The 26,835-nt window shown below is 43.3% G+C and overlaps 1 protein-coding gene across 2 annotated transcripts in view; it reads left to right on the plus strand.

Annotated features, from left to right (window-relative positions):
- The window catches only part of CFAP77 (cilia and flagella associated protein 77), a 96,757-nt gene extending 70,228 nt beyond the window's left edge, over positions 1 to 26,529 (plus strand). For both annotated transcript variants that reach the window (XM_075060421.1, XM_032779291.2), the window contains exons 5-7: positions 10,107 to 10,209; positions 12,610 to 12,711; positions 25,799 to 26,529. In XM_075060421.1, coding sequence (XP_074916522.1) covers positions 10,107 to 10,209; positions 12,610 to 12,711; positions 25,799 to 25,921 — 328 coding nt within the window. In that variant the 3' untranslated portion in view covers positions 25,922 to 26,529. The remainder of the gene's footprint in view (positions 1 to 10,106; positions 10,210 to 12,609; positions 12,712 to 25,798) is intronic.
- Positions 26,530 to 26,835: the final 306 nt, after the last annotated feature.

Consider the following 26,835-nt stretch of genomic DNA (forward strand, 5'->3'; position numbering starts at 1 on the left):
GGAAACAAATTCCACAAAATCAGGGCAACATCAAGAAAATGGCTCCATCGGACTCCTACATACAGGATTAACGGCAGCCTCAGGTCAGAGAACCGCAAAAAGTGGGGTTAAGAATAAACGGCTCTAGCGCATCTAGGATGTACAAAGGGCCTAAGCCATGCCAAATTTTAACAGTAAAAAGCAAGATCTTAATGTAAACATTGATTGCTCCCAGAAACCAGCGTATACTCTAGGTCAGGAGTTATATATGGTCCTTCAGAAGCTCTAGTATAGCACAAATGAAATCGCCCACTGTTTGGAGACATGAGCTTATGGATAAAGTTTCAACCCTAACTCTTATCTTGGGCTTTAGTTTTATCAAGCCAGTCCACTTAGGGCTGAATTTTCAGAAAACCTGCAAATCGGTGAGCGCACCCTCCACTGCAAGATGTTTTGCACAGCATAGGAATTAAAAAAAAGCCTGAGTTTGTACTTGCCAAGTTTGCATTTGTAGCAATGTTTGGAAATTTCGGCCTTTACTGTGATCTTTTCCAGTTGGACTGTGAGTGAGGAAATGCAATGCTCAGTTCTAAAGGAAGAGGAACTAGTTTGAAAGATTTTTCCAGTGAATGTCAAGCTGGAAAAGTCACCTACTCATGCACTAATCTACGGCAGCAAAACAGCAGTTTGGGTCTGACAAACCAACACAAACCAAAAATAATGGGCCTGGGCCTGCATTTTTTGCCTGCCCCCCTGTTGCATCTAAACAGGATGTGGTTTTATGTAGCTCTTGTGCTGCAACTGTCATCCCTAAATCTAAGGCCATGGCTACACTTACATTTTTGCAGCGCTGGTAGTTACAGCTGGGGTCGTACAGCTGTGTAGGTCCAGCGCTGCAGTGTGGCCACACTGACAGCGACCAGCGCTGCAGTGTGGCCACATTTGCAGCGCTGTTGGGAGTGGTGCATTGTGGGGCAGCTTCCACGCGAGTCAACGTGTGCTGCAAATGTGGCCCCCCCCCCCCTGCAAAGAAGGGGGTGGGGTGGGAGTGTGACAGGTGAGCGTGGGGGAGAACAGAGAGAGTGGATGTTTGAGCAGAATCACTGTGACAGTCCTGCTTGCCAAGTTCAAAAGAGGGGGGGGGTGCAGTGTGACAGTGAGTGTCGGGAGACAAGAGAGTGGATTTTGGAGGCAGACCTGTGAGCTCCTGCCTTGAAATTCTGCCCATTTCCCACCCTCTCCATCACTCCTTAAATATAGCTGCAGACAGATAAGCAGCTTCCCGGACGGACGTCCCTCCCCTCGCCGTGCTGTTTGTCCTTCTCACAGCAAAACAGCATGTGAACATGTCCATAGCCTCTGACTCGCTCGCATGGCTGCAGCAAAGAGACAGCGTGTTTGCTTTTTTAGATCGTAGCCCGCGGAGTAGCTTCCGCGTGTTGTCTTACACAGGAATTGTGGATACTCTCTAATACCTCTGGGAGGCAATAACAGCGCGGTGTGGTGTCCCAACTTGAGCACGCGTGCATCAGCAGCGCTGGATTCCTACACCGTTCGCAAGACCCGGTTACAGCCCAGAACGCTGCCAAGAGAGGGAGTGGCAGGCCTGGCTGAGCTCTGTAAGTGTGGACACCTGGTAAGTTGCAGCGCTGTAACCCCCTCACCAGCGCTGCAACTTGCAAGTGTAGCCAAGCCCTAAGTTTTCCTGGCTTTTGGTGCATTTAACTCCTTGACATCCTAAGTCAGTTGTGCTGAGGGGAAGTCTATGAATAACAATAGCAACTCAGTCCCCAAAAGAACTCAGCTAAACTCAGTGTTAATCTTACAGAGTCTGTTTTGTAGACATTTCCATTTTAAAAAAATTAATTGATTAAGCTATCAGGAAGGTGGGTGACACCGTAACTCTCATTTACTTGTTTGGCACTATTATGGTCTATAGCATAAATTCCATATAGGGCTAGTTCCTGTTCCTATTAAAGCCCCATTTGTCATGTACAGTTTTTGCAATAGGTCCTATCAGCTGCACCCTAAATATGGGTGAATCCAGTGGCAAATTTTGTCATTCTGCTCTGCCTGCCAATTTATGTTATTGATTATCAGTGGGTGACCTGTAATGTAGGAGAAGCAGTATATTGGAGCTCAGGTCTACCAGGACAATTTAAGAGCTCAATTTTGCCCTAAATGTTTATATCGGATCTGTTTTTGACTTACACTAAGCACAAAAAAAGCATCTATAAGTATAGCTTTTACCCTTTTACAGCAGTGATCAAACCACTTGTGCCTTAAAAAATTCCTCCTGAGCAGAGTCCTTTATACCAACTTTTTGCCAAATGTGATTTTTTACTTTTTTTTACGGACAATGTTTAAATCTTTGAAAATAAGTTTATGGGGAAACTGACACAACCTTGACTACAGTGCTGCCACTCTCAGAGTCAAGTATTGTTGATAGATTTAAATTTCATCGTAACGAAATAGCCATCTCCACTGGAAGGAGCATCAAGAGCTAAATGAGGACCCGTCTTGAGCTGAATCACATTGAACAGACCTCTGTGCTGCCATTGATTTTCTGGGAAGAAAAAAATGCCTCTGGCTACTAAACCAAATTAGTAGTCACTGATGACCAATTATTTTGCCCCACTGTGAACGGAGAGGCGTACTAAAATTCCAGTTTGTCAGATCCAAGGCTCCCTTCTCAAACACCTTTCAACAAACGTGTACCAAAAGTCCCTCAGAAGGTTCTGACGGCTTCCTATTTTCTTCAAGTTCTTGTTCTCCACAAAGTTTTAATGAGCTGCAGATATGATGATGGCCTGCCATAAAAGGATCCCGTCTAATCTCGGTAGAGCACTATTGGGCAGAACGCACGAATCATAGCTGTCAGGATTTATACACACATACACAAAGAAAGTGTCAGACTAATATTTGCAAATTATAATTACCATTTCTCTTGCATGTCCCCAGTGCCTTCATTTTAGATAAATCCCAGCGCCGTGGTATCAGTTGCAAAGCACTGAAGGATCACATTGAGTAGAATAGATTTAACTAGTTTGTAGCTCGTTTAAGGTCTACACCATTTTATTTTAATGTGTGTTAATACTTTATTATACTTAGCATTATTTTTACAGTAAAAAGAACCCATTAAAAGGCTGAAAGTTTCTTTTCCAAGAGATTTCTGGCAGGAGAGTCTACCACATCATATAACCAAGTTAGCAGGAGCCTGTCATTTCTATTGAATGTAGTTCTAAATTCTGTCTCTTGAAAATAATTTAGCAGAAGAGTCTATTAAAGACACAGAAAATGTTCCAAGGGTAATAGTTTTGAAAATGTGCATAAATAAATTTTAAACTATGTAGGAAATGTCAACATTAGAAATGGCTCAAACAAGGTGACTATAAACAGAAGAAGCTGGGGTTTTTTCCACAGGTATAAATAATTTGTTACATTATATCAAAACTTTTCTCTCCTCTCCTTCCCATGGCAGGGCCCTTGTGCCAAAATAAAGAAGATCTTGCTTGTTGTGAAGGAGCTTTGTTTCAATCCATAATAAACGTTTTAACTGGCTGCTCCCCCACCCGGCACAAGCATCTGTAAAACAACAACAGATAAGTCTGCCTGATTTAGAACAATAGCATCTGTTTCCAGACATTTAGGCAGGGCTACAGGAAGAGAGACTCCTCTTCTTAAGTAACACTCATGTGAGAGTGAATTGCCCCTTAGGTCTGCTGCAGATGAGAGTTACTGCATTAGTGCCAAATCCTGGGCCCATTGAAATCAATATTAAAACTCCTACCAACTTTGGACCAGGATTTGACCCACAAAGAGTGTGTTTCCCTCTGAAGTATCTCTGGTTAAAGTTATTGTTGTAGAACTATTTCCCCCCACCCCCCATTCCCTTTTCCACATTTAGTTCATAGAGGATCTTGGAGGAACAACGTGGCGCATCCACAATGAAAAGATACAGTGAAGCCCCTGGTCCAGCCAAGCACTCGAGGATGGGTGTAACTTTGAACACGGGAGGCATCCCATTGAAGATTTAAAGTTACATATGTGCTGATGAGCCTTGCAGGATCAGGACCTCACTGTAATTAATCACAAGAGGGAAGGATCTCTGAAGAAGAGGATCAAACCCAAATTCATCTTTCATCCACTACATTCAACACAGTTAAATAGTCACCTCCGTGGAGCGATGAGACATGCCTCTGTTGCAGAACGAATAACCACAGTCTGTATTCAAAGCTTAGTTGAATACCTACCACACTTACACCTTTACCCCCTACGTACCATGTGGAAGTGAAATTAGTGCTGGTAGAAGGTGCAGTCTTGACAGCCTTGGAGATTAAATCCCTCTGTTTCTTAACACGTATAGCAGTGGCACTGGCAGCACAAGCTTCTTCCCACCCTCACTCTTGTGCTTTTATCCTAACCTCGATTTCGTATCCAGGCTGAGAGGAGCTGAATATACAGTTGGACCATACCCTCTGTCTGTTGGGGAGTGAGGGCAGGGTGGGTAGCGACATCACACAGCAGCAACCCTTCTGAAGATAAATGTGGGGAAGGAATCCCAGTCAACCAGGGAGATGGTGGCCATAAATAAATAATTGGAGATATACCTATCTCCTAGAAGTGGAAGAGAAGGTCACTGAGTCCAGCCCCCTGCCTTCACTAGCAGGACCAAGTACTGATTTTTGCCCCAGATCCCTAAATAGCCCCCTCAAGGATTGAACTCACAACCCTGGATTTAGCAGGCCAATGCTCAAACCACTGAGCTATCCCTTCCTCCAAGCATAACTATAGATTAGGCCATGAAGTGTCACACCAGTGGGAGTGGATTAGATGGGTCATTGCTCTGTCCTCAGTTTGATCATTTCTATGTTCCAAATGTATCTTTCTTCACACTGCAAGCCAATGTGATCAGTGATGCTTTCTGTTCCTTTTGGCATACTGGAGGGTACTGTAGTAGCAGCTTTCTGATGACACAATATGTGAGCACCGCATCAGTGGGACAGTGGCTTGCACTATACCATCCGAACAGTAAATAAAGAGTGATCAGCCAAGCAGCAAACAAGTTAACGTGTGTGGCTTTGTACTGTGTCTTTGCCAAGACTAAACAAATGTACCCAGATAGACTGAGTTACTAACCCAGGCTGTCTAACTTAAGTTACCTGCTTAAGAGTTGCCCTAGTTTTCTCCCGGAGGCCCTCTCTGTGGATAAAGGGTGCTCAGCACTTCACACAATGAGACCTCAGTTTTGCATTTTCTTTTAGTAAATTATTTTAGTCTCTAATTTGCCAAGCACCCTGATCAGAATGTAGATTCAAATGAGAGGGAGCAAAGGAAACCAAGGGACAAGTCAGTGTAATCTTTTGTGTCATGGTGTCCCCTTGCTAGCCAGCTGGTAAATGGTTAGAGTCAGCAGCTGGTTTGTAAGCAAATGCTTGAAAAGCCTGACCCCGGCAGCATGTGATCTATGAAATGGTAGATTTGTAGAAAGATGTCTTTGCCCATACAAATGGCCTCTGGGGGTGCATATTGCTAGATTGGGCAGCCAGTATCATTAGAAAACACGACCATAGATTAGACTGTTCTGAAGCATGTGGCGTGCAATAATTAAGTAATAAAAGTCACTGCAGGGGTGAAGGAAACCGAAACAGAAGAGTTACTATTTGCATATGCACTGCTGGCATCCTTCTGCACTATTAAAAGATTCTCCAAGCACAAATGGCATTTAAAAGCTGGTTGCTATTGATTTCAGACCAAGTCCTGCTGGAAGTTTAGAAGCACAAGAAGGGAGTGGTTTTATGGACCAGAGGACATGCTGTCTCCACAGAAGACAATCTCCTGGTGCAGGAGGATGCAGTAGTAGCCCTGATTGCTAGCCAGTGGTGGTAGTTTCTTGCTGTTAATGCCACCTAGCAGTTGGCATGGACAAGCAGGGAAGAGAGAGCATTCCTGTTGCAGCAGTGGCAACTAAGGCTGTGCTACAGGCGTAGGCAGAGCGAGGTGTCTGGTAGCTACATATTGTAATAGGCTGCTACTGCTGCAATGGAAGAATTCCTCACTGGAAGCGTGTGTGGGGGGGAGAATTTATAAAAATATTAAGATTGAGATCCCTTCACTTACTCATCATTTAGGGTTTTTATAGTTTAACATTTGCTGCTGGAAAAACCATCATGGAATCATAGAACTGGAAGGGACTTTAAGAAGTCATCTAGTCCTGCACTCAAGGCAGGACTAAAATTATCTAGACCGTCCTTGACAGATGTTTATCTAACCTGCTCTTAAAAAAAAAACAAAACTCCAATCATGGAGATTCCACAATCTCCCTGGGCAATCTATTCCAGTGCTTAACCACCCTGACAGCTCGGAAGTTTTTCCTAATGTCCAACCTAATCCGTCCTTACTGCAATTTAAGCCAATTGCTTCTTGTCCTATACTCAGAGGTTAAATAAAAATTTTCTCCCTCCTCCTTGCAACCACCTTGTAAACTGTTATGTCCCCTCTCAGTCTTCTCTTCTCCAGATTAAACAAACCCAATTTTTTCAATCTTCCCTCATACATTATGTTTTCTAGACCTTTAATAATTTTTGATGCTCTTCTCTGGACTTCCAATCAGTACACATCTTTCCTGAAATATGGCACCCAAAACTCGACATAATACTCCAGTTGAGGCCTAATCAGCGTGGAGTAGAGCGGAAGAATTACTTCTCGTGTCTTGCTTACGACACTTCTGCTAATACATCCCAGAATGATGTTTGCTTTTTTTGCAACAGCGTTATACTGTTGACTCATATTTAACTTGTAATCCACTATGATCCCCAGATCCCTTTCCGCAGTGCTCCTTCCTAGGCAGTCATTTCCCATTTTGTATGTGGGCAACTGATTGTTCCTTGTTAAGTGAAGTACTTTGCATTTGTCCTTTTTGAATTTCATCCTGTTTACTTCTGATCATTTCTCCATCATGAAACTCACCCTGAGGAAACGAGCTGTATTTTCAGTAAGGAAGTTTTCTGCTATTGCTTTGGCTGTCCCCATCTTTCACATGGGCTGCTGAAATTAAACCTGCCCTGCCACCTCGGACCAAAGGCACAAAGAAGGAAGGACGTGCGCACACACAGTTCTGATTCTAACAGCTTGCCTCTCTGGCTACTGTCAGCTCAATTTGGTTAGCCAGGAGACTAGCTGAGAAGCAGATGCCTTTTTACTCTCTTTATTCTTCTGTTCCTCAAGGCTTAGCTGAGTTATGTGCTGAGCATGTTACCTCTGACATCACACAGGCACTGTACATGTCTCCTGGCTGGAGCATTTCACCATTGTATCCATTCACACACAGCTAGTGTATTGGAGCCTTTGGGAACTCACATCGAGAGAGGAGTTTTTAATGTGACATTAAAGTCAGACTTTTACTATTAAGACTCCATCCCTCCTCTCCCCCCCCCCCCGCCAAAAGCTTCTCCAATTTATTTGCCAATTTTAAGAACTTTATTTTAAGAGGCAGGATGTATTTGGTGCACTTGGAGAAGGCATTGGACTGGGACCAGGAGATCTGGGCTCAGTTGTCAGCTCTGCTACAGACTCCCTACATGACCTTGAACAAGACCATTTAATCTCTGTGCCTTAGTTCCTCCTTTGTTAAATGGAGATAATAATCCTTCCCTGCTCCCACGTTTTGTCTTATCTATTAAGCTGTTTGGGGAAGAGTCTATCTTTTATTTATGTCTGTACAGGGCCTAGCACAATGGGACCCTGATTGCAGTTAGGGCCTATCGTCAGTAGCTATAGAAATTAAAATTCTGTATGAGCTTCAGAGCAGAGCCCTGCAACCCAACCCAAACCCGACAGGACCCAACTACAAGTGTTGGGTTCGGGTCAGCTCTTCTCCTCCTGCCCATGGAGTTGTTGCCGGGGCGGCTTTATGCCTTGCTCTTCCCAGCCAACACCATCTTGCAGAGTGTGCGCCCCAAGGAGTCACAGCACCTCTCACATCACAACACACATAGCCAGGCTTGGGCAGTGGATGGCAAGAGCAGAGCATGGAGCCAATGCTAGGCCAACCCCATAGGCCAGAGGTGGCAGCTGTACTGACTTAAGTTTCGGGGGAAAAGTCAGAGTCAGGTCAGAAAACAACTCGACTCTTTTGGACTTGGCTCATGTGGGCTTGGATCCAGTTTAGGTCTGGGTCGGGTGTAAAACTTAGGCCTCAGTACACCACTTCAACCACTTCAGCCATCATCACTTGTAAAGATCACTAAACTGCAGTGCCAGGGGTACCGGAATCTCTCTCTCTTTTGTTTTAATTGTATTTCCTTCCCCAGTATAGTTGTTGTTGTTTTGTATGAAGTGGCGGGAGGAGGTTAAAAAAAAAAAGAGGATGACAAAACAAAACAAACAAAAAAAAACATAAACCTTAAAGAGCACCTACCATGCTAGGAATCAGGGTGTGAAACTCTATGCAAGGCCTGTGATTGGATTCATGGGGTGGGGGTGGGGTCGCTTTGCCGTTGTTAGAAATTTTAAAATCAAGATTGGAGGTTTTTCTAAAAGATCTGAGCTAGTTCAAAGAGGAATTAAACACAGGAAGCCCCATGGCTTCTCTTATACAGGAGGTCAGGCCAGATGACCACAGTGGTCCTTCCTCGCCTTGGAATCTGTGAATCTTTGTGCAGCTTGTGTGATGAGTTCTGGCTCCTCTGTATACTGATTTCAGGGATCGAGGTCAGTGAACGATGAGATTGGGGGACCTTGGCCTGAATGTCTGTTTTCATCATCAGTGAGGAGGAGTCTGTTGGTTTTGCTTTTGAAGACCTTCCTCTCTGAGAACAAATGGGTCATTTTTCTGATGCAACAGTTCAACTCTCATTTAAGTTGCTTAATGGGCAAGGTGTTTATCAGCATCTTCCCTTTGTCTCGCTACAGCTGGAAGCCCCTTCCAGGCTCAGTCTGCCAGGCCTTCAGCTCGGCCCTGCTGTTGCCTGGTTCAGCCTCTTTGACACATGGGAGCTCTGATGGACTTCAGATCCTCTCGTCACACCACCTCACTCTTTGTGCCCCCTTGTTAATTCAGAGGCAACTACCAGTCAGTTGGATGGGAACGCACTGACAAAGGCAGGACTTCTGGAGGCTTGTCAGGGCCAGAATCACAGCTCAGAGCTTTCGGATATTGATGTGAAGCCTCAGCGCAGCCTTAGATCATTTTCTCCTGAGCTATTTGGTTTCCAAAATGGATGCCCCAAGTCCAGAAGGCTAGAATGTGTTGTCTCTAAGTCTTAGCTGGGTCCCTGGCTGAGTAGTCATGCAAAGTGCTGCTGCGATACTTCCACCATACTAGAAACCTTTACTGCTGGAGATCAAGCTGTCCCAGTAAAAGGCACATTTGGTGTTCGGAGTGTGGTGAATGCACTACGGAAGCTTACACTATAAATTGCATGGTTATCTTGAGCACAGGGCTGGTGTTACCATTAAGGCGAACTAGGCGGTTGCCTAGGGTGCCAAGATTTGGGGGTGCCAAAAAGAGGTGCCCTCAATTTTTTTTTTGCAGCAGTTCCTCCCCGAGCTTGCAGTCGCTGCTCCACTTCTCCTCCCTCCCAGGCTTGCAGCACCAATCAGTTGTTTGGCGCCACAAGCCTGGGAGGAGAATAAGAGCGGAGGCAGCATGCTCAGGGAGGACATGGAGCAGAGGTGAGCTGGGGTGGGAAAGTGCTGCACAGCTCCCGGGAGGAGGGAGCTGCCACGGGGTGGGGGGGCTCAGAGTGGGGAGGAGCTGCCACAAGGGGGGCACCTCAGGGTGGAGGGGGGGCAGGGAGCTGCCACAGGGCTGGGGAGGGAGGGGTGCAAGGTGGAAGTTTCGCCTAGGGTGCGAAACTTCCTTGCACCAGCCCTCCTTGAGCAAATATTATACTTGGGGCATTTAGTGCTGTGTGAGTGTACATGATACTGTTTCTTTCTGCAGCAGGGCCCTCATCAAAACAGGTTTTCCTGTTTCCAAAAGAGATGATATAGCCATAGCATTCTCACCAGTCGCATTTTCCATCCTCTATGGACATAAATCAAAGTCTTTTTAGAGGGACTGAATGGGTGTACCTAGGGGGTGCTATGGCCCATTGTGATGTTATCTTCTGAATGTTTTGTAGGCCTTCCACTCCCTTCTTCGACCTTCTCCAGCACAGGTACAAAGAGGTGTGGATGGAGCAACAGAGGGCAGTAGCCATGGCCCAGCAAGTGGGGAAAAAAACGGTAACAGCACTTCGGATGTAGTATCCCTCACTTGTTGTCATAAACTTGTGTAGCTTTGCTGACCGCTGTTAAGCCGCTGCTTTGTTCCTCCCCAGAGCTGGAAACATTTCATGAGATGATACTGGCTGGAGGGCACAGGGCTTTTTCACTCTCACTCCCTAAAAATGTAGGGCTTGAGGGATATGCCTCAGCCCCTAGCAGCTCAAAACAATTCCATGGTTGGGCCTGGACTCTTCCTACAGAGCAACTTCATGTGGGCAAGGCATTTGGAGAACAAGAGCCCCTACATCCTACAAGCCCCCCCTACATCTCCTTTTTATTTTTATAAATACTTGTGGGATTTTTCAGGGCAAAAGGCAATGCCCTAAATGTCAGTTGCTATAAGATCAATGGTAAGTTTAAAGAGGAAGCTTTGGTTCCCTGGCTGCTAACAGCACCATCAAAACAAAGCAAAAAGATCTTAAAGTGCTGCATTTTCTGTGGCAAAGCATTTTCCCTCTGCAGAAATGGCTGTATTTCTCGTTTTTCCTTTCCATTAAAGTCAGCTTGGCTTCAGCTGGCAGGTATCTAGAGTATTGTTCTATGTCAGCTTACACCACCATAGCTATATAGTGCAAATCTCAAGACCTGTACAACTGAGTATATATTTTAGGGATGGGGGGGCAGATTGTTAGAGATATTTAGACACCAAGAGAAGCAGATAGATGCTTAATGGGATTTTCAAAAGTCCCTTGGCGCCTAACTCCCAATGACTCAATAGGAATTAGGAATCTAATCTACCTAAGCAGTTTTGAAAATCCTACTAGGCACCAATCGGCATCTTTACTTGCCTAAATACCATATAAAATCAAGCCCAAGGTTCCCACTGTGATTGAAAACCCTTATCAATTAAGGTGAATGGGCTTGATTGTCCGTAACAGTAAGGCCTCTTTTTTGCCGCTGCTGTGTGAAGCGGCCTTTTTGTAAATGACAATTGGGTCCAAAGTCTTCTGAGGTTCAGGAGTCCTGCAAGGAATTTTATCTTCACCCCAGGAGTCCCAGTGAAAGATCTCAGAATAACGTCACTCCCAGAAATGGACTCTCTGCACGTTACTTGGAACCAGTGACCATCCTAACATACGTTCCAACATGCATTAAAATTAGTAAAGGCATCAGCCCTGATCTAGGCACTGCTTGTCTGTCTCCAGCAGTCAGAGTGGTAGTTTGAGTGTGAAACACAGCACCATTATATGCAGCAATATTGCAATAACATTTAAAAGCAGCCAATGACTGGTTTATTAGTTAATGGCTCAAGGAAGAGTTGAGTTAATATGGTAATGACCAATTTCAGTGGTATTATTGCCATTACAAAACATGTTTTATAGTTGAAGTGCAAGAATACAGTGTTTTTAATTAGCAGCTATTTTACGGCTGCACTGTCTGGAATGTTGGAAAATACATTGCTACCTGGTCTATTAATGACTGATTTTTTCTTTTTAATCAGAAAGAGAGAGACTATTGTGTTTCCCTCCATTTTATCAAGAGTTCCTGAAATCTGTAGGTATCTCCTGTTGTATTAAGGAATGCAAACCTAAATATTAGACTGCATTTAGGTGATACAGAATCCCGAGTTTCACCATATAGCCAAAAATGTTCACAAAACCTGTAGCACTTTGTGTGATGAGTCTATCGGGTGCTACAAGCTAAGCATGGTCATGCTAGCATAGTACTTGAATGGGCAACAATCAAGAAATCCCCACCCTTCAGGGTGGACTCTTCTCCTGGGTCAGTATTGAACCACTGCTCTAGCATGGAGAATAGGGCTCTATGCCGGTCCCTTTGGGATGGAGTATAAAATAGAGGTCCTGATCACTTTTGGTCACTAAGAATCCCATAACCGTTATTGCAAGAATAGGGGCCCATTAACCTTTATGCCCTGCTAGAATCAAAACTACATTATCTGCTTATCTAAAATCCTTCTGCAATTCAATTAAATATGGATAATTTTCTCCTTCCTCTTTGGAACAGCTGCCCTGTTTCACTCCAGAGGTGGCTGCATCATCGTGAGGAGGGAAATGATGCTTCTGCATAGTTTTATCAGCTTATTACATTTGTCGAACATTGAGGTTTTCCTAAGCAAAATGTTCTCTGCATAAATGCCAGCTAGAGTTAAAAGTTAATATGAGAGGAAGACCCAGATCAATTAAATATGAGTATCTCCTTTACCCAAAGACTGCCTCTAAAGACCATCGATCCAAAAATGATTTATCAAGAAATGTCTAATTCACACAATTATATTTCTGTTGGGATGAGGTTTAAATTGCTTCTTCATGTTGGAGATCACCTTATCCATGAAGGCATCTATTCACTCGAGTAGGCCTGTTCCTAGTTGGTTTTTTCCCACATCTTATTTGCCTTTAGTTGCAGAAAAGGAAAGTCTATGAAACTCGGACCACGCTTCTCAGAAAACAACAACCACCTGTGAAATTGGATTCCCTTTGGCACATGCCCCACTTTCAGAAGGTATGATTGGCACCTGCACAGATACATGTGCACCCCATTTAACACTATACAACACTGTGCTTGGTATTATTGTACAAAGCAAGCAATGAAGACAGCCCTTGCCCTGACGAGCTTTCAATCTAAAGCCCCAGTTTTACAAACACACATATTTAATTTTAAGCTAAGCATGTGATTTGCCCCATTGACGTCAGTTGTACCACTCCCATGGTTAAAGTTAAGAATGTGCATGTTTGCAGCATAGGGGCCTAGAAGACAGATTCAGAGGAGACAGCCTGAAGGAAGGAGTAACCTGGAGGTTCCTATTTGTTTGCAAAATTCTTGTGAATGCTTTCAACAGTTTCTTCAGATTAGAAACTCATCTTTTTATGAGTCGCTCTTAATACAAGCCTGATCTTTTATTCTTCATTAATATCTGAACTTCCAACGTACCCCTGAAAGGAGCATGCAATACTGTACAGAAAATAGGCATTTACAAAGCGTGCCATTTTGTTGCTTTGCTCTATAAATAATTCATATCACACTGGGTTAATTTGGTTCAAGAAGTATTGTTACCCTGAGAATTACAGGTTCCAGAAAGTCTGCACTCTTGGTATTACTCTAAACTGTCTGATTGACAATAGTCTTCTTGAGATTGAATGAAGGGTCTGCTGAGGTTTATAGAACCACATGACACTTCCCTAATTTGATCCAGGTAAGAGACAAGGTTAAGGTTTCATGTCCTAGCATGGGACTATATTAATCTGTGCACCCTGTTGCACTCTTGGGTGCTTTTTTGAATTCTGGGATCTTTGTTTGTGGTGTAAAAGAAACTGCAAGTACAGAGCCAGGGGGCATTTCACAAAGAAAGGGAAGAAGGGAGCTAGGCTGAAGGGGGAAAACAACTGAAAGACTGATCTTCCACAACCTGTGGGGAGTTTACATGGCCAAAACCACATCTGGCATTGATAGATACTAGTATAAAGAACCCCTCAGCATGGGCCAACATTTGGGGGGGTACTTTTTGCCTCTATGTTGATTTAAACTGCAGTTTAAACAATGAAGAGGATTCATGGCTTCCTGACGCTAATCTACTTGAACAAGTTGCAGAGTTTCGACCAGGAAATATGTTTTGCACCACCTTGATGTATGCCTCTTATGTCCTGCCTACGTCTGTCCTATTAGCATATGTCAGTAATCATTTATCCCAGCTGCCTGTCAGCTCAGAGCTGCTGCTGCAGCTAATGTCAGGGAAGGAACATGACCGATCGCTGTTAAACAGATTGTGTAAGTCACACGAGAAACTGGGGCAAGCCTTTGCTTTATAGCTCCTCTCACCCTGGACCTTTCCATCACTATTCATTTTTCAGTCTCTCTCTGTTTTTCTTTTTCACTCGCCCCCTTTTGTTTGGTCTGTGAGAGTATCTGGGTTTTTATATATCGCCCACACAGTCAGTCTCATGCAGTCTCTTTTCCCAGCTCTTCTCTATTCACTCTTCCCTTGGTCTGCTGGGACTGTTTCATCTGTGGGATCCAGGCCATAGCCAGTTTTCTATAGAGGCCCATCGATTCCATAATCCTTCTATTCCTTACTACATTAATCTGGAAAGTGTTACTTCTCCCCAGCTGCAGATGTGATTTGCTACCAGTCCATATGAGAACTTAGGCTGGGAAAGGCAATGCTCAACAGGGCTTCAGAGCATGGTTTGCATAAAGGGAAATTAAATATTTCCATTGTGTGGCCATGAAACTATTTACCTAGTTAATATAGCAATGATAATAAAACAAAGGAGATGCATGGTCCTATGGCTGACAGTTCCATGGCCATGTACCTCTACTCAATGGCTTCCAATCCCTGGCCTTCATACATATCTCCCTTAGTTATAAGTTCATGCAAGGGGTGGTGAAACAGTTCCATTAAAATATGAACTGGTCCCACAGTTGAACCACACTGAACCTAAGGGTTTGTTGGGCATGGTACAAGACATCTTTTTAACTCAAGTACTTTCTTGGTTGTGGTTAACTGGCTGCGGTCTTAGTGAAAACTGAATATGATGGCACAGGGAGGGGAGTGGATAGTGCTGTCCACTGTCGGCAGTTTAACATGATGCTACCTTTAATCTATATAATATGTCCCAATGATTCGGTGATGGGGTTAAAAAAAATCAGTTAATAAACAATGGAAATCTCAAGAGTCTGTTCTCATTAGATTTCCAACCCATAAGAGGTTAGGAGAAGCTTCTCATAAGGCTTAAGCGGCAGCATCTAGACTGGATCCTATCAATTAGTGCAAGAAACTCTATGCACTCAGAACTGTTTAAACTCTAATAGCTCCCCTGGACCAGCCCCCTTCTCCCAAGCTTCCTACTCCTCTCAAGAAACTCTCTTTAAGCGCCACCTCCTGCAATCTTTGTTACTGTTCCTTAGCCAGCCCACCCTGGTCTCGCTGTCCCCCATTCCTGCACACCTTCAGAATTCTGCCTCTGGAGCAGAAGCCAGCCCTGCATGGTTCCTAAGGTCCAGCTGAGCAGGGAGGTGCTCCAACAGAGATGAGAAGTTCCACGAATCAGACAGCCCACAGTCAGATTTTAACTATAATGGCTCTCCAACTCCACCCTCTGTTTTGGGGGGCTTCTGCATTACCCAGGGGAAACTCAGAAGAATCTCCTTTACCTCCTGACCACTGCTACATTTCCCCCAAGGAAGGCGGAGAATTTAAAGCCAGTTTATGGCAGCTGTCTCAAGCGTACGGGTAAGGCGTATTCTTCTCAGCCACACTAGCCCAGGGAATGGCAAGGAGAGAGGGTGATGGCAGTGCAGCAAATGGTTCTCAGCCTTGGAGCATAATGTTTTGGTCTAATGTGCCCCATAACACACATGGCACTTAATATACTGTCTTGTGTTATTTAACTGTGAATGGTAATTTGGGATTCAGGAGAAGGATTGCTATGATACAAAACTGGAAGGCAGGAGATCCTGGTTCCACTCCAGGTCTGCCACAGCCTTGCTGAGACACTTGGGCAAATTCTATGCTTCAGTTTCCCCATCTGTAAAATGAGGACAATAACGCTTTCTCATCTCAGTGAGAGGAAGAGGGAGGGTGGAAGGGTTGTAAGGTTCAAACTGATGTTTGTAAAATGTTTTGAGACCCTCCTCTGGAAGGCACCCTGAATGGACACCAATATTGTATTAATACTTAGCTCTCACATAGAGTGTGACAAGCATTAATCAGGCCTCAGCACTGCTAGGAGGTGGATATTATTCCTGCGGCAAAGCTGGGACAGAGAAGAGAAGGATATTCAACAGCGGCAGTGGGAGAGCAAGTGGTGTGAAGCTTCCTCTCCCTTAATGATCAGACTTTGTCATTGGACGTCATCTTCCAGGTGCTTTACAAACATCGGACCTGATGACTCATTGATTTCCATGGGAAATGAGAGGGCTGAGTGCCCTGTAGTGCCACATCCTTGTAATGGAAGGATAAACCCTACGGTAATGACATTCTTCTTTTTAGCCTTTGAAAATGAGAAGAAAATTTCTTACACATTTTGCCCTGGTCGCTTGCAGAGAGCTGCAGAAATTGGGCACACAGATCTTCACCAGCCCTTACACTGAATCCACCTAGGATTTTCACCTGACCTCAAACTAGTGCTGGTGGGAGGGAAGGAGAAGGAAAAAATGAAGGAGCTTTGCTCTTCTCCACTAATTGCCTCTGTCCATTCTCCACAGCTCCACGGTTCCATGACATTACATAGTCATTCAGTCACTAAAGTAAAGACAAATTGACTATATTTTCATCTGGATTTAGGTTTCAGCCCCACTGCTTTAGAATAATGGCACATGCTATTAAGCTAACCATTTGATTTACAAGCTTTCATGCACTGTACAGTTTGTTCTTACTTAACAGCTCTTTGTGGAAGACTAACCCTGATTCCTGTCTCCTGGGTCCCCCAGGGTGGCAGTCGCTGCCCAGCTCGCTGATATAGCAGGGTAGTGGGGAGCCAGTGACACACCAAGATGCAGCTCATTAGTGAAAGTTGCTGATCTGTGGTATTTTTACGAGACACAACAGGCAGTTGCTCTAGACTTAACCCCTTGTTTATCCCAACAGGAAGCCTCTACTCACCCACCCAAAGAAGGGAAAGGACACTTTTCAGTTGATTTGTTTCAGTTTCAGGTCGGTTCCTGAGTTCCGGTTTTGCTAATGTCACTCTCGTGTGTCCAAGAATTTCTCTGTGACCCATTTTATTTCTCCTTGATAGACCTTAGCCTTGAGGGACCACATTCTAGGGAGTGCAGGGAAAAACAAACTGGTGTGTGATTAGTAGATACAGTATATACATACGCTGCAAATGCAAGGGAATTCCAGTTATGTACAGTCCAGAGAAATGCACCTTGCCCCCTTTAGACAATCTGTCCCTTCTAGACATGGGACTAAATGCACAGGGGATTGTAAACAGTGGCCAGCCACTCAGAAGGGGCACGTGCATAAATACGCAGACCACCTCCCTTACTCATTGGTAGCATCCGTTATGCTCCGCTGCAATGCTGATTGTACAGGATGTGCAGAGTTCTTCTGTAACTTATCAGAAGTGCCGGGACTGGGGGTGATCTGAGCTATTTCACTGGCTAGCACATATATGCCCATGACCACCCAGAATTTGGCCGTAAATTTGTTATGTCTTTAAATCAACCAAATTCAGATTATTTTATAAGGGATGTTTTTCCTTGTGGGCCTGAAGGTCAGGATTCCAGCAATGCCCTTTTTGCAAACATGCCGTGCAGCAGCCGGGTAATTCAATTTATAAGAAGGCCATTTGGGGCCCAAACCAAAATCCCAGATCCAAACATTCATAGTTTTAAAGAAGTTCAGCACCAGTCCACCCTTTGCAATGCTAACTAAGTGCAAGTCAAAGCAAACAGAACCATACAGTTCTTGTGTGTCCCCATGTACAAAGGAACCTTGTGCTCCCACGTTAGGAGCACACAGTGACATCTCTGCATTTATGCCGTAGGGGCTGCTCACAAAGTCTTTTTTATTGTTTTAATACCTTGCTGCTATATGGAATAGTTTGAAAATGAAGATATCATGAAAATCTTGAGCTTTGGAAGAAAAAAAGAAGTTAAGGTAATTTTGGAGACCTAAATAAATTGGACTCACCTCCTTGAATATTACCACGTGAATTGATTAATCATGCTGGCATTATCTGACAGTGGTTGCCTAAAACCTCACCTTGTTAACAGGCAAGGATCCTGCTGGAAAGAATTGTATTTTCCTGGTATTCACTGGATATAAGGAAGGAGGAAGTGGCTTTCTAGAAAGAAGACCCAGGATGCAGGCTGAGCAGTCCTGGGGGAGGAACCCTGGAGCAGCCAGAACTGGGGAGAAGGGTTTGGCTTTGATTTTTGTGTTTCATTTTGAATTTCTTTTGCAACTAAAACCAAACCCCTATGAAAGGAGTAAATTTTGACCCACAGCAATCTAATCAGTGATAATGCCAAAGATGACTAGCTCTCTACAATGCACTGGGCTGGCTTGGCTTCTGACCTCATATCTCAATCATGGATGTATCTGAACCTTTATCTGTTTAAAGGTCACAATTTGCCTCATTGGTTTAACCAGAATTTAGTCCTAGGTGTCAGTTCTGATTCTAGCAGGAAGCTGCTGTTGAAATATAGCATTTGTACAGCACCAAACACAGTGAGCGCCAGTCCTGATTGGGGCCTCTACTCAGACATAGATGTTTAATAATAATAATAAGCTAGAATGTCAGTAATCCAAAATTGGACAGTCTGGACTAGCTTCTATTCTCAGTTGTACTAGTATAAATCCAGAATGGCTGTCAACTTGAGTGGAGTTACTCCAGATTGCACTGATATAAAAGAGAAGAATTGGCCCCTGTCAGAATAAACACACCTACACACTGTCATTGACACACATTAGTGTCTCTTTACTCATTAGAAGTTTAAACTCACATAGGAATGCAGGCTCGCTTTCCAGGGAAAATATTCTTGTTTACTTGGGCACAAAAGAAAAAGAAAAAAGAGAAATCCCACAACAACTTTGGACAAAAGATTTGTCAACATGCACTGCTTTCCCAAACAGATAAAATAAGCTGCGCTCAATACACTATATGAATAAGCGATAAGCAATTGACAAGCAAGTGTTAGGATACCTTGGCAAAAGACTTAATTTGCAGCCTAGCACAAAATCAAAGACACTGTCAACGGATGAGCAGCTCTCCTTGAATATGCCTTGCATTACCTGAGAAAGCACTGTCAGGTAAATTTCCAGTGAAAGTAATTAAGGAATCCCCACTGTATAAATTTTGCAGCAAAATTCTGGGCTCCAGAATTTGATTCTCACCAGAGATCTGATATCTGCTCTCAGCCTGATCCTTTGGAAAAATTAACAGTTGAGGTTTAATAAAAAAGGAGTAGAGTTTGTTTTTCTATGCTGCACCTGTATTTCTGTCTAAGGAACTGAACTGACAAACACAGCTCATGTAATCCTGCAATTGTTGTCTTGTCAGAAAAGCCTTAGCCTGTGCTTAAATAACCAGTGTTGGCTACATGTAATACTCACTGGGCTAGCTGTTTAGAGATGGCATTTATCTTCAGAAGTTTGAGGAGGACAGCAAAAAACTTCACACATCCTGGAGATCTAGATCATGCTTAGAGAATAGAGTAATGGCCAAGAGAGCTTTCCATGCTAAATTGCCAGTTGAAATCTAGCTCAGGTCAGAATATTGACTAACCAAGAGTCAATATCATCTGAAGGTTGTTCTTCGGCATACGTGAAATGAATTGGTGGGTCTCAGTCCAATTCCTAGTGGACAGAGCTCTGTATCAAATACCACTATGGCCCTTAATTGGCACCTTGTAAGCAATTTAGATGCCATGGTGATAGACGCTATATAAAAACCTAGGGCAGATAATCTCAGCACAGGCCCAAAGATTGAATGGGCTATGGAAAATGGAATTACCATTTTACCCTTAGAGGTAATCCTTCCAGAGCTGGGTTGGGGCAACATGAAGGATTCTTACTACTGCCTGTGCAATCCTTGTTTTATGGCTAAACTGAGGACTTCAGTCTCCAGTGTTGGCACCAGCACTAAAATCACTTTGGGTTCCACTAACACTTTTGCATAATGGTGGCCGATACCTCACTCAGCGTGGCAGCTGTGATCAGAGGCCCTGGTACTCCCCTTCCCATATATTTAATAACCTTAGTAATCCTATTTTCACCAGTATCCCTTTCCATGTCTGCAGTGTAATTAGTAATTTCTCTCCTTGCATCTCTAAGCCCTCTTCAACAATCCTCAGTTTATCCTTCCTTCCCCGTGCTCTGATGGCCCTCAGTGCTTTTCCTTCTCCGCTGCTCTTCCAACTCCTTCCACTTCTCCTGATTGACACTGATGTAAGGGAAAGCCGGATCAGGTCCGGAAGTTCTCTGTTAAAAGGGATTACCTTCTGATCAGAGAGGCCCAATCCGAAACCTAAACCCAAATACCTCAGACCCATTTGGAAGCTGATTTGCAACTGGCCTACTTCCACTGTACCTTCAATGAACCAAGCCAAAAATCTGAGATCCAGACATAAACACTGAACTTTGCAGCTCAGACCAGCTCTTGTTTTTGATGGAGGGGGGAAAAAAAGTCTATGTTTTAAATTGCTTTTACTCCACATTTTGTTAAAATAAATTGAGTGATTTTAGTGCTGGAAGATCCCAGGTTGACAGCCTGGAGACTGAAGGCCTCAAAGTGTCCATAGGATAAGGTAGAGCACAGGCAGTGTGTAATCTTCCCTATACTAACACGTCCAGGGCTGAGAGGGCAAGCTCAGTATCCATGTTCATTCAAAGACTTGTCCCCTTCATTGGCTACCAGCAAGGGTTGGCAGCTGGTGCCTGTTCTGCTGGTGTTTCTCGTGCTGGGGACACTTATCCATGAACAAATGGACTCAGACCAGTTTGCTTTCAACATCTTTTTGCAAATGTAATACAAATCGTGTCCCCAGCATGCACTGCAGGGTACCTCCATCACTACTTTCACTATGAACTAAGCACATGCAAATGCTTTTTAAAATCACCTGACATTTCATACCATGGGTTCCTTTCTACCTTCAACACAGGACACATTTACCAACAGGTTTGTGGGTCCAGAGAATAGGCTCTCAGTTAAGCCCAAGGCCTCACGCATGCTAACTCCCCAGGATGCTCTGACAGCCAACGTAAAAGTTATCTGAATCCAGTAGGATCGTTTGTCAAGGTGAGCTGGATGAAGTTACAAATGGGTGACTTCCTCTAGAGGAATGGTTTTCGATCTTTGGCCCACAGACCTCTGGGGTCCGCAGACTGTGTCTAAGATATCCAAAGGGGTCCATGCCTCCATTTGAAAATGTGTAGGGGTCCACAAATGAATTGCCCTGTACCCTCCCGAGGCCAAGTAACTGTTGGTGCTCAACTTAAGACATCTTAAAGGGCCCTAATTTTCAGAAAGTGCCAAGCACCTGCATTCTGCCAATCAGCCCCCTTTAAAGTGTCTCAAGACAAACAAAAAAATCACTAGTCACTTTTGAATATCTTCGTGTTTTTGAACCAAAATAAGAATTATTCCCCCCAAACACACACGCCATTGTGTCTTTTAATCTCTTTATTTTCCTTTTAATTAGAAAAGAAAACGTGGAGTGTGAGGAGGGAAATAATCCTCCATTTATTTAACTTGCTAACCACTCTACCTACAGTAACAGCCACAGTATTTATAACCCTAATAATCCAGATGCAAAACCCTCAGACTCTGGTTCAGCTGTGGACAGAATAACATCTGCTTTAAAAATATCTCCTGCTCTGTAACTTGTCATGGCATTTGTTGACAACCCTACTGAAAGCAGCTCTCAATGTGACTGTGCAGGATCTTTCAGTATCTCTCTCTCTTTCTCAGACAGTTTTTGAAAGGGAGGTGCTGGGGCGGGGGGTAACCATCAATACAGGGGGAAAAAGGCATCAGCAGCCAGCATCAGCTGATGAGGCTCCTCACCTGGGCTCCCAGTGCACCGCCTCCAATTAAATCAAAATGGTTTGTTTTTAATGGTCTTTTACACTGACAAGTGGGCTATCATTCCAGGCCCAGATAGCTGTCAGGGAGCTGAGGCAAATCCTCCGTTGATAATGCCCAATGCTTCCAATTAGGAACCAAGGCCGCTCCTGGCGTGCTAACGATTCCCCAGCCTCCCCCTAGACCCCTTCGGCGCTGGCTGTTTCGTCTTCACTCCTCTTCCGCCACAAATTACTGACACAAAACGGAGGCGCCCCGGCGTCTCCTCACCACGCCAGGCCCAGGCCCTGTTGGGTTTAATGAGGCGATGGAAGTTTTTGCGGCTCTTTCGCTAAATTCTTTTCTTGTTTGACAGCTGCTCGAGTGTTGACCTTATAAAAGATTTAGTGTTTCTCATTATTTTCTGTCAAGCTTCACAAGTGATGGCTTCACGGAAATCATTTGCATCCATATGTGTGTGTGTGTGTCTGTGTTTGTCTGCATGGGGATATTGTGTATATAGGTGAGAGTGCACGTGTATACTTGTCTCCCATATTGTGTTATTTTCCACTGGAAATAAATCTATAAATATGACAGTGTTATTTTGTGTAGATTTTTTTTAAGAAAACTTAAAAGGCCCTGCCTTTGTTGGGATCCTGTAAATGAGCGATGCTTTGGAAAGGGCGTAAAGATTGTTTTCCTGTAATGGAAGCTTAAAAAAGGGTTTTGTCACCTGCTATGGGGATTAAATCAAGTGGGTGATGGGGAAACAAGGGGGAGTCTGGGGGCATTCTTGCTGTTAAAATGAAGAGTCATACAGGGAATAAATGCTACTTCCCCATACATGTGTAGTTGGGGATAGAGCTTACAAAAGGAACAGGTAAAACTACATTTCTTTGCAATTGGATGCAAGTCCTTTCACTGAGGCAAGAAAAGCCATGACCCCATTCATTCCCCACCTAGCACCCCTTAACAGATTCATTCTCAAAAGCAAATCATATCAAATAATGTAATCCAGTTATGTCAATCAAATATTCTGCCACTCTCCCCTGCAGCCCTGTTCATTAATAAATACTACTAATCACTTTATACATTCAAAGGGCTAAAGTGATAATATAAATGTAGATGTCTAGTAAACAAACAAATTTAGTTCCTATATACTTGGAGTAAAATAAAAGTCTCAGGGCAGATCCTCAGAGTTACTCCATTGACACCAGTGGAGCTCTGCCAATTTTCACCAGCTGAGGATCAGGCCCTCACTCAGTGTTTATTCTCTTTTTGTGTCTTTTGTACTGTTTATCCACCCTCCATTAAAAAAATAGATCGGCCTTTACTTGCAATGACTTTTCCACAACAATGCTAATGCTCGGTAGGGGATTCTTTATATTTTTCTCCCTTCTCAACTGAAAGGACTTTGTGTAATTGAGAAATGTATGTGGAAGTAACCCACAAACATGCATCTCTGATTTTCCATAATAAGGGTTTTCCCCTGTAATTCTTGGCTGTGAGGTCAGATGTTAAATACAATCCAGCTGCAAAAGGCTTGTATAGATTCTTGGTGTGATCTGACATTAAAATATGGCTTCAGTTAAAAGTTGCTTTTAATGAGCTGAGTTGAAAGTAATTACAACTATAAAACCCTACAACATATGACATTTAAAAAAGCACTTTGTACATTAGCACCCGCTCACATGGCCTGCTTCAATTTGTGTATCAGATGTGAGACTTCGGTACTACAGTTCAAACGCCATCAGAATAATGGTTTAGATTATCAGAGTTCTCTAGAGAAAATGTTATTTGGTCCATCATTTAAAATGAGAATTAGAAGTGGAACAGCCAGAGATTAGGATTCACCAGTTTAGCATTGACTTCTTGTACCAGCCTCTGTCATATCATGACCTCTGACATAAAGCCATCCCAGTCTTGACTATAATTACTGCCCTGGGACTAATCCATACTTCTCAAATGACCCTTGTTATCAGAGGACTTCTCATTTTTAGGGGCAAATTTTGCTTTAACTTACACCTAGTGCTTCCCCACTTACTCATGCTGAGGTCAGACGCCTTAGGCTGTTCATAAGTTTGTGGAGGGCTCTCCCTCTTCTCATTGCCCATTGTTCCTACATTTGGGTGCTGTTAGGGTGCAAAGTTCCCGGGTGAGTCAGCCTCTCTCATTAGGGCCTCAAACGCAACCAGGAGTTGATGTGTTATAGGTCAGGAGGGTTAGTTCCAAGTCCACCTAACTGCAACACGTTCAGATGCTCTGGAAGCTGCTGCGCTTGAACTATTACCCCTGTGAAAAGTAGCCCTCCAAGTTTAGGGTGCCAGCCTGTGCCAGGAAGTTAATGTAGGAATTTTGAATCTAGGACTAGTCACATTCAACCAGAAGCAGCATTTACACTGGGTAACGCTAATAGAATGCATCCACTTCTATTGTAGTTTAGACACAGGACACCTGAGCACTGCTGTTCACTTGTAGGAGATCCTTACAAACCTAGGAACAAATCTGCTTAAATAACACTTTATTTCTCTTCTGTCATCTTTCTATTTATGAACAAAGGATCCTGCATGAAAAGAGGGATTCCTGCCCACCCTCATACATTCCCCTGCTTCTGTGTTCTGCTAGTGGTAGTCGTTCTCACAGCATGCAATGCCAACGTCACAAATTATATCATGACTTCAGCTAGGGAATGAGGAGCTGGAGTGGAGGAAGTCAAGTCAGGAGTCTGAGCTTCTGGACTTGAAGTGCGATGGTAGAGAAATACAACAAGTATTTCTATATAAACTAGAACTGTTGCAAAATGTAGCACTTCCATCCAGTTTCACACAGTAATGGAAAATTAATACCATTGTATGTGAAATAAGTATATTCAAGTGATGTCTTTGTCCCTAAAGTATCTGAGTGGAATTTTCAAAAAGCACACAGCCCTAGTTCAATTCTACTTCAATTCAAGTCAGTGGGAAAACTCTCCTCGTTTTCAAAAGGAGTAGAATTAGCCCAACAATAAACACATTTGAGAATTCCAAGCTCCGACTCTTGACAGAAACTGAAAAAATGATCAAATATTTTAAGAGAAAACACATTAACTTCTTGGATATCTCTTCTCTCAGACACATTTTCTTCTCATAGAGAGATTTATTGTGTTACAACTGTGATGCTGAGACACTTATTATAGCCAAATTTTTCAAATTGGAGTGTCTACACTTAGGCACTTAAATCCATACGAAAGCACTTAAATGGCTTATTTTCAGAGTTGCTGATAATCTAAACCCACCCTTTGTCTGCCTTAGTCTCTGCCCAGAAGGATTTACAATCTAAATAGGCAATCTCATACACCCCATACATGCATCAACATTGTATATATTTGCTGCGTATGTACAGGTACACACACCACCAACACTCTCAAAAAAGTCATGGGAACTAATAAGTCATCTGCCAGCTATCACCCTGATCACTCTTCTTATATGTTCCATCCCTTTCCCCCACGCTGTGTCTTCTGGCCTGTTTAGGCTGTAACCTCTTCATGGCAACAGCTGTCTCTTAAGTATGTTTGTACAGACCTAGCACAAGGAGGGTCTGATCCTGACTGAATCTTCTAGGTGCTACCATAACAACAGTATTTCCTCTTGTCTTCAGTGTGAGGAGTGGAATGCTTACATAGGTGCCAACCTTTAGCCAGGGGCATTTGAAAATGTCAGCTTAAATGAGTGATTTGTTGTAACGAGGTTGTAGGACTTGTTTCTGGAATGTTAACAAGATTATCTCCATGATTAAATACTCATCAGCCAACCAGAGAGTTAGTCTTAATTTTAAAATTGTTAACTGACTTTCTTTAGAGTAAAAAGAATGAGGAGTCTGGTGGCACCTTAAAGACTAACAGATTTATTTGAGCATAAGCTTTTGTGGGTAAAAAACTCACTTCTTCAGATGCAACTTTCTTTAGAGTGTGGAATAATGTTCTGAAAAAGACTGAAGCCAATGAACTAAACTGTAATCTGTTTCCAATTCATATTACAAGTTTCTTCTCTTTGAATTTCTGCTCGCTGTAACCAATCATATATCTGTTTCTTTCATTGTAGGTTGGTCCTCATCTCAGTACCTTTCCAGACCATGACGCTCATAAAAAGGCGTTCAGTGTCTACCGCTCAGAAATACCTGTGAGATGTGGTCTCCTTGCCCAGGGCATATATACAGCCGCCTGAAAGCTCCACAGAAGTCAATTAGTGAACAATGTAATATGTTAGAATACTATGTTAGCAATATAAGATAGATTTTTATTCTAGTGTACAATTATTTTTTCAAGTTTAGAAAGACTACATTCATGTTGATGTAACTGAATAAATCAGAACATTTATCAGTTTCTGGCTTCCATATACATTTCTTCACTAGGAGCGTACGCAAGCATTTTAACCAATCTTATCTTATCAAATAAGAACATAAGAATGGACCTACTGGGTCAGATCAAAAGTCCATCTAGCCCAGTAGCCTGTCTTCTGACAGAGGCCAATGCCAGGTGCCCCAGGAGGAATGAACAGAACAGGGAATCATCAAGTGATCCATCCCCTGTCACCCATTCTCAGCTTTTGGCAAACAGGAAAAAAGATCCATTACTGTGGTCAGGTTAGTAATGCTACAGTGCATTTCTCCCTGGGATTCAAAACAGTAGCACAAAGCCACTCTTACCAGCTTGATTACATAGCATGACTATGCTAAAGATAGCGCTTCTTTCCTTCAGAATCCATTAGACAGGAGTAACATTCCCTGATTTATATCTTATCATTTATATAATTTTTTCAATATATTCCAATTGATAAATAAATCCTCCGGTGGGCCCAACCTCAGAAAAGCACTTAATGGTGTATTAACTTCAGTGGGACTTAAATATATGCTTAAATACTTTGCTGAACTGGGGCTTCAGTGCAAAGTAACTCTTTACATGGAGCCAGACAATGACGACATTTGTATTTGATTAACTCTTGGCTCTTTGTAGCAATCAGGCCCGTCTGTTTTCCACAGGGCTGGCAAATGAATTTACAAGCTCGCCCAACCTCAGTACGAATAATGACTCTTAGTATTATTTCCCATACACATTACAGTAACACGCTTAGATGCCCCA

Source organism: Chelonoidis abingdonii, chromosome 24 (genome assembly GCF_003597395.2).
Source record: "Chelonoidis abingdonii isolate Lonesome George chromosome 24, CheloAbing_2.0, whole genome shotgun sequence".
Lineage (NCBI taxonomy): Eukaryota > Metazoa > Chordata > Testudines > Testudinidae > Chelonoidis > Chelonoidis abingdonii.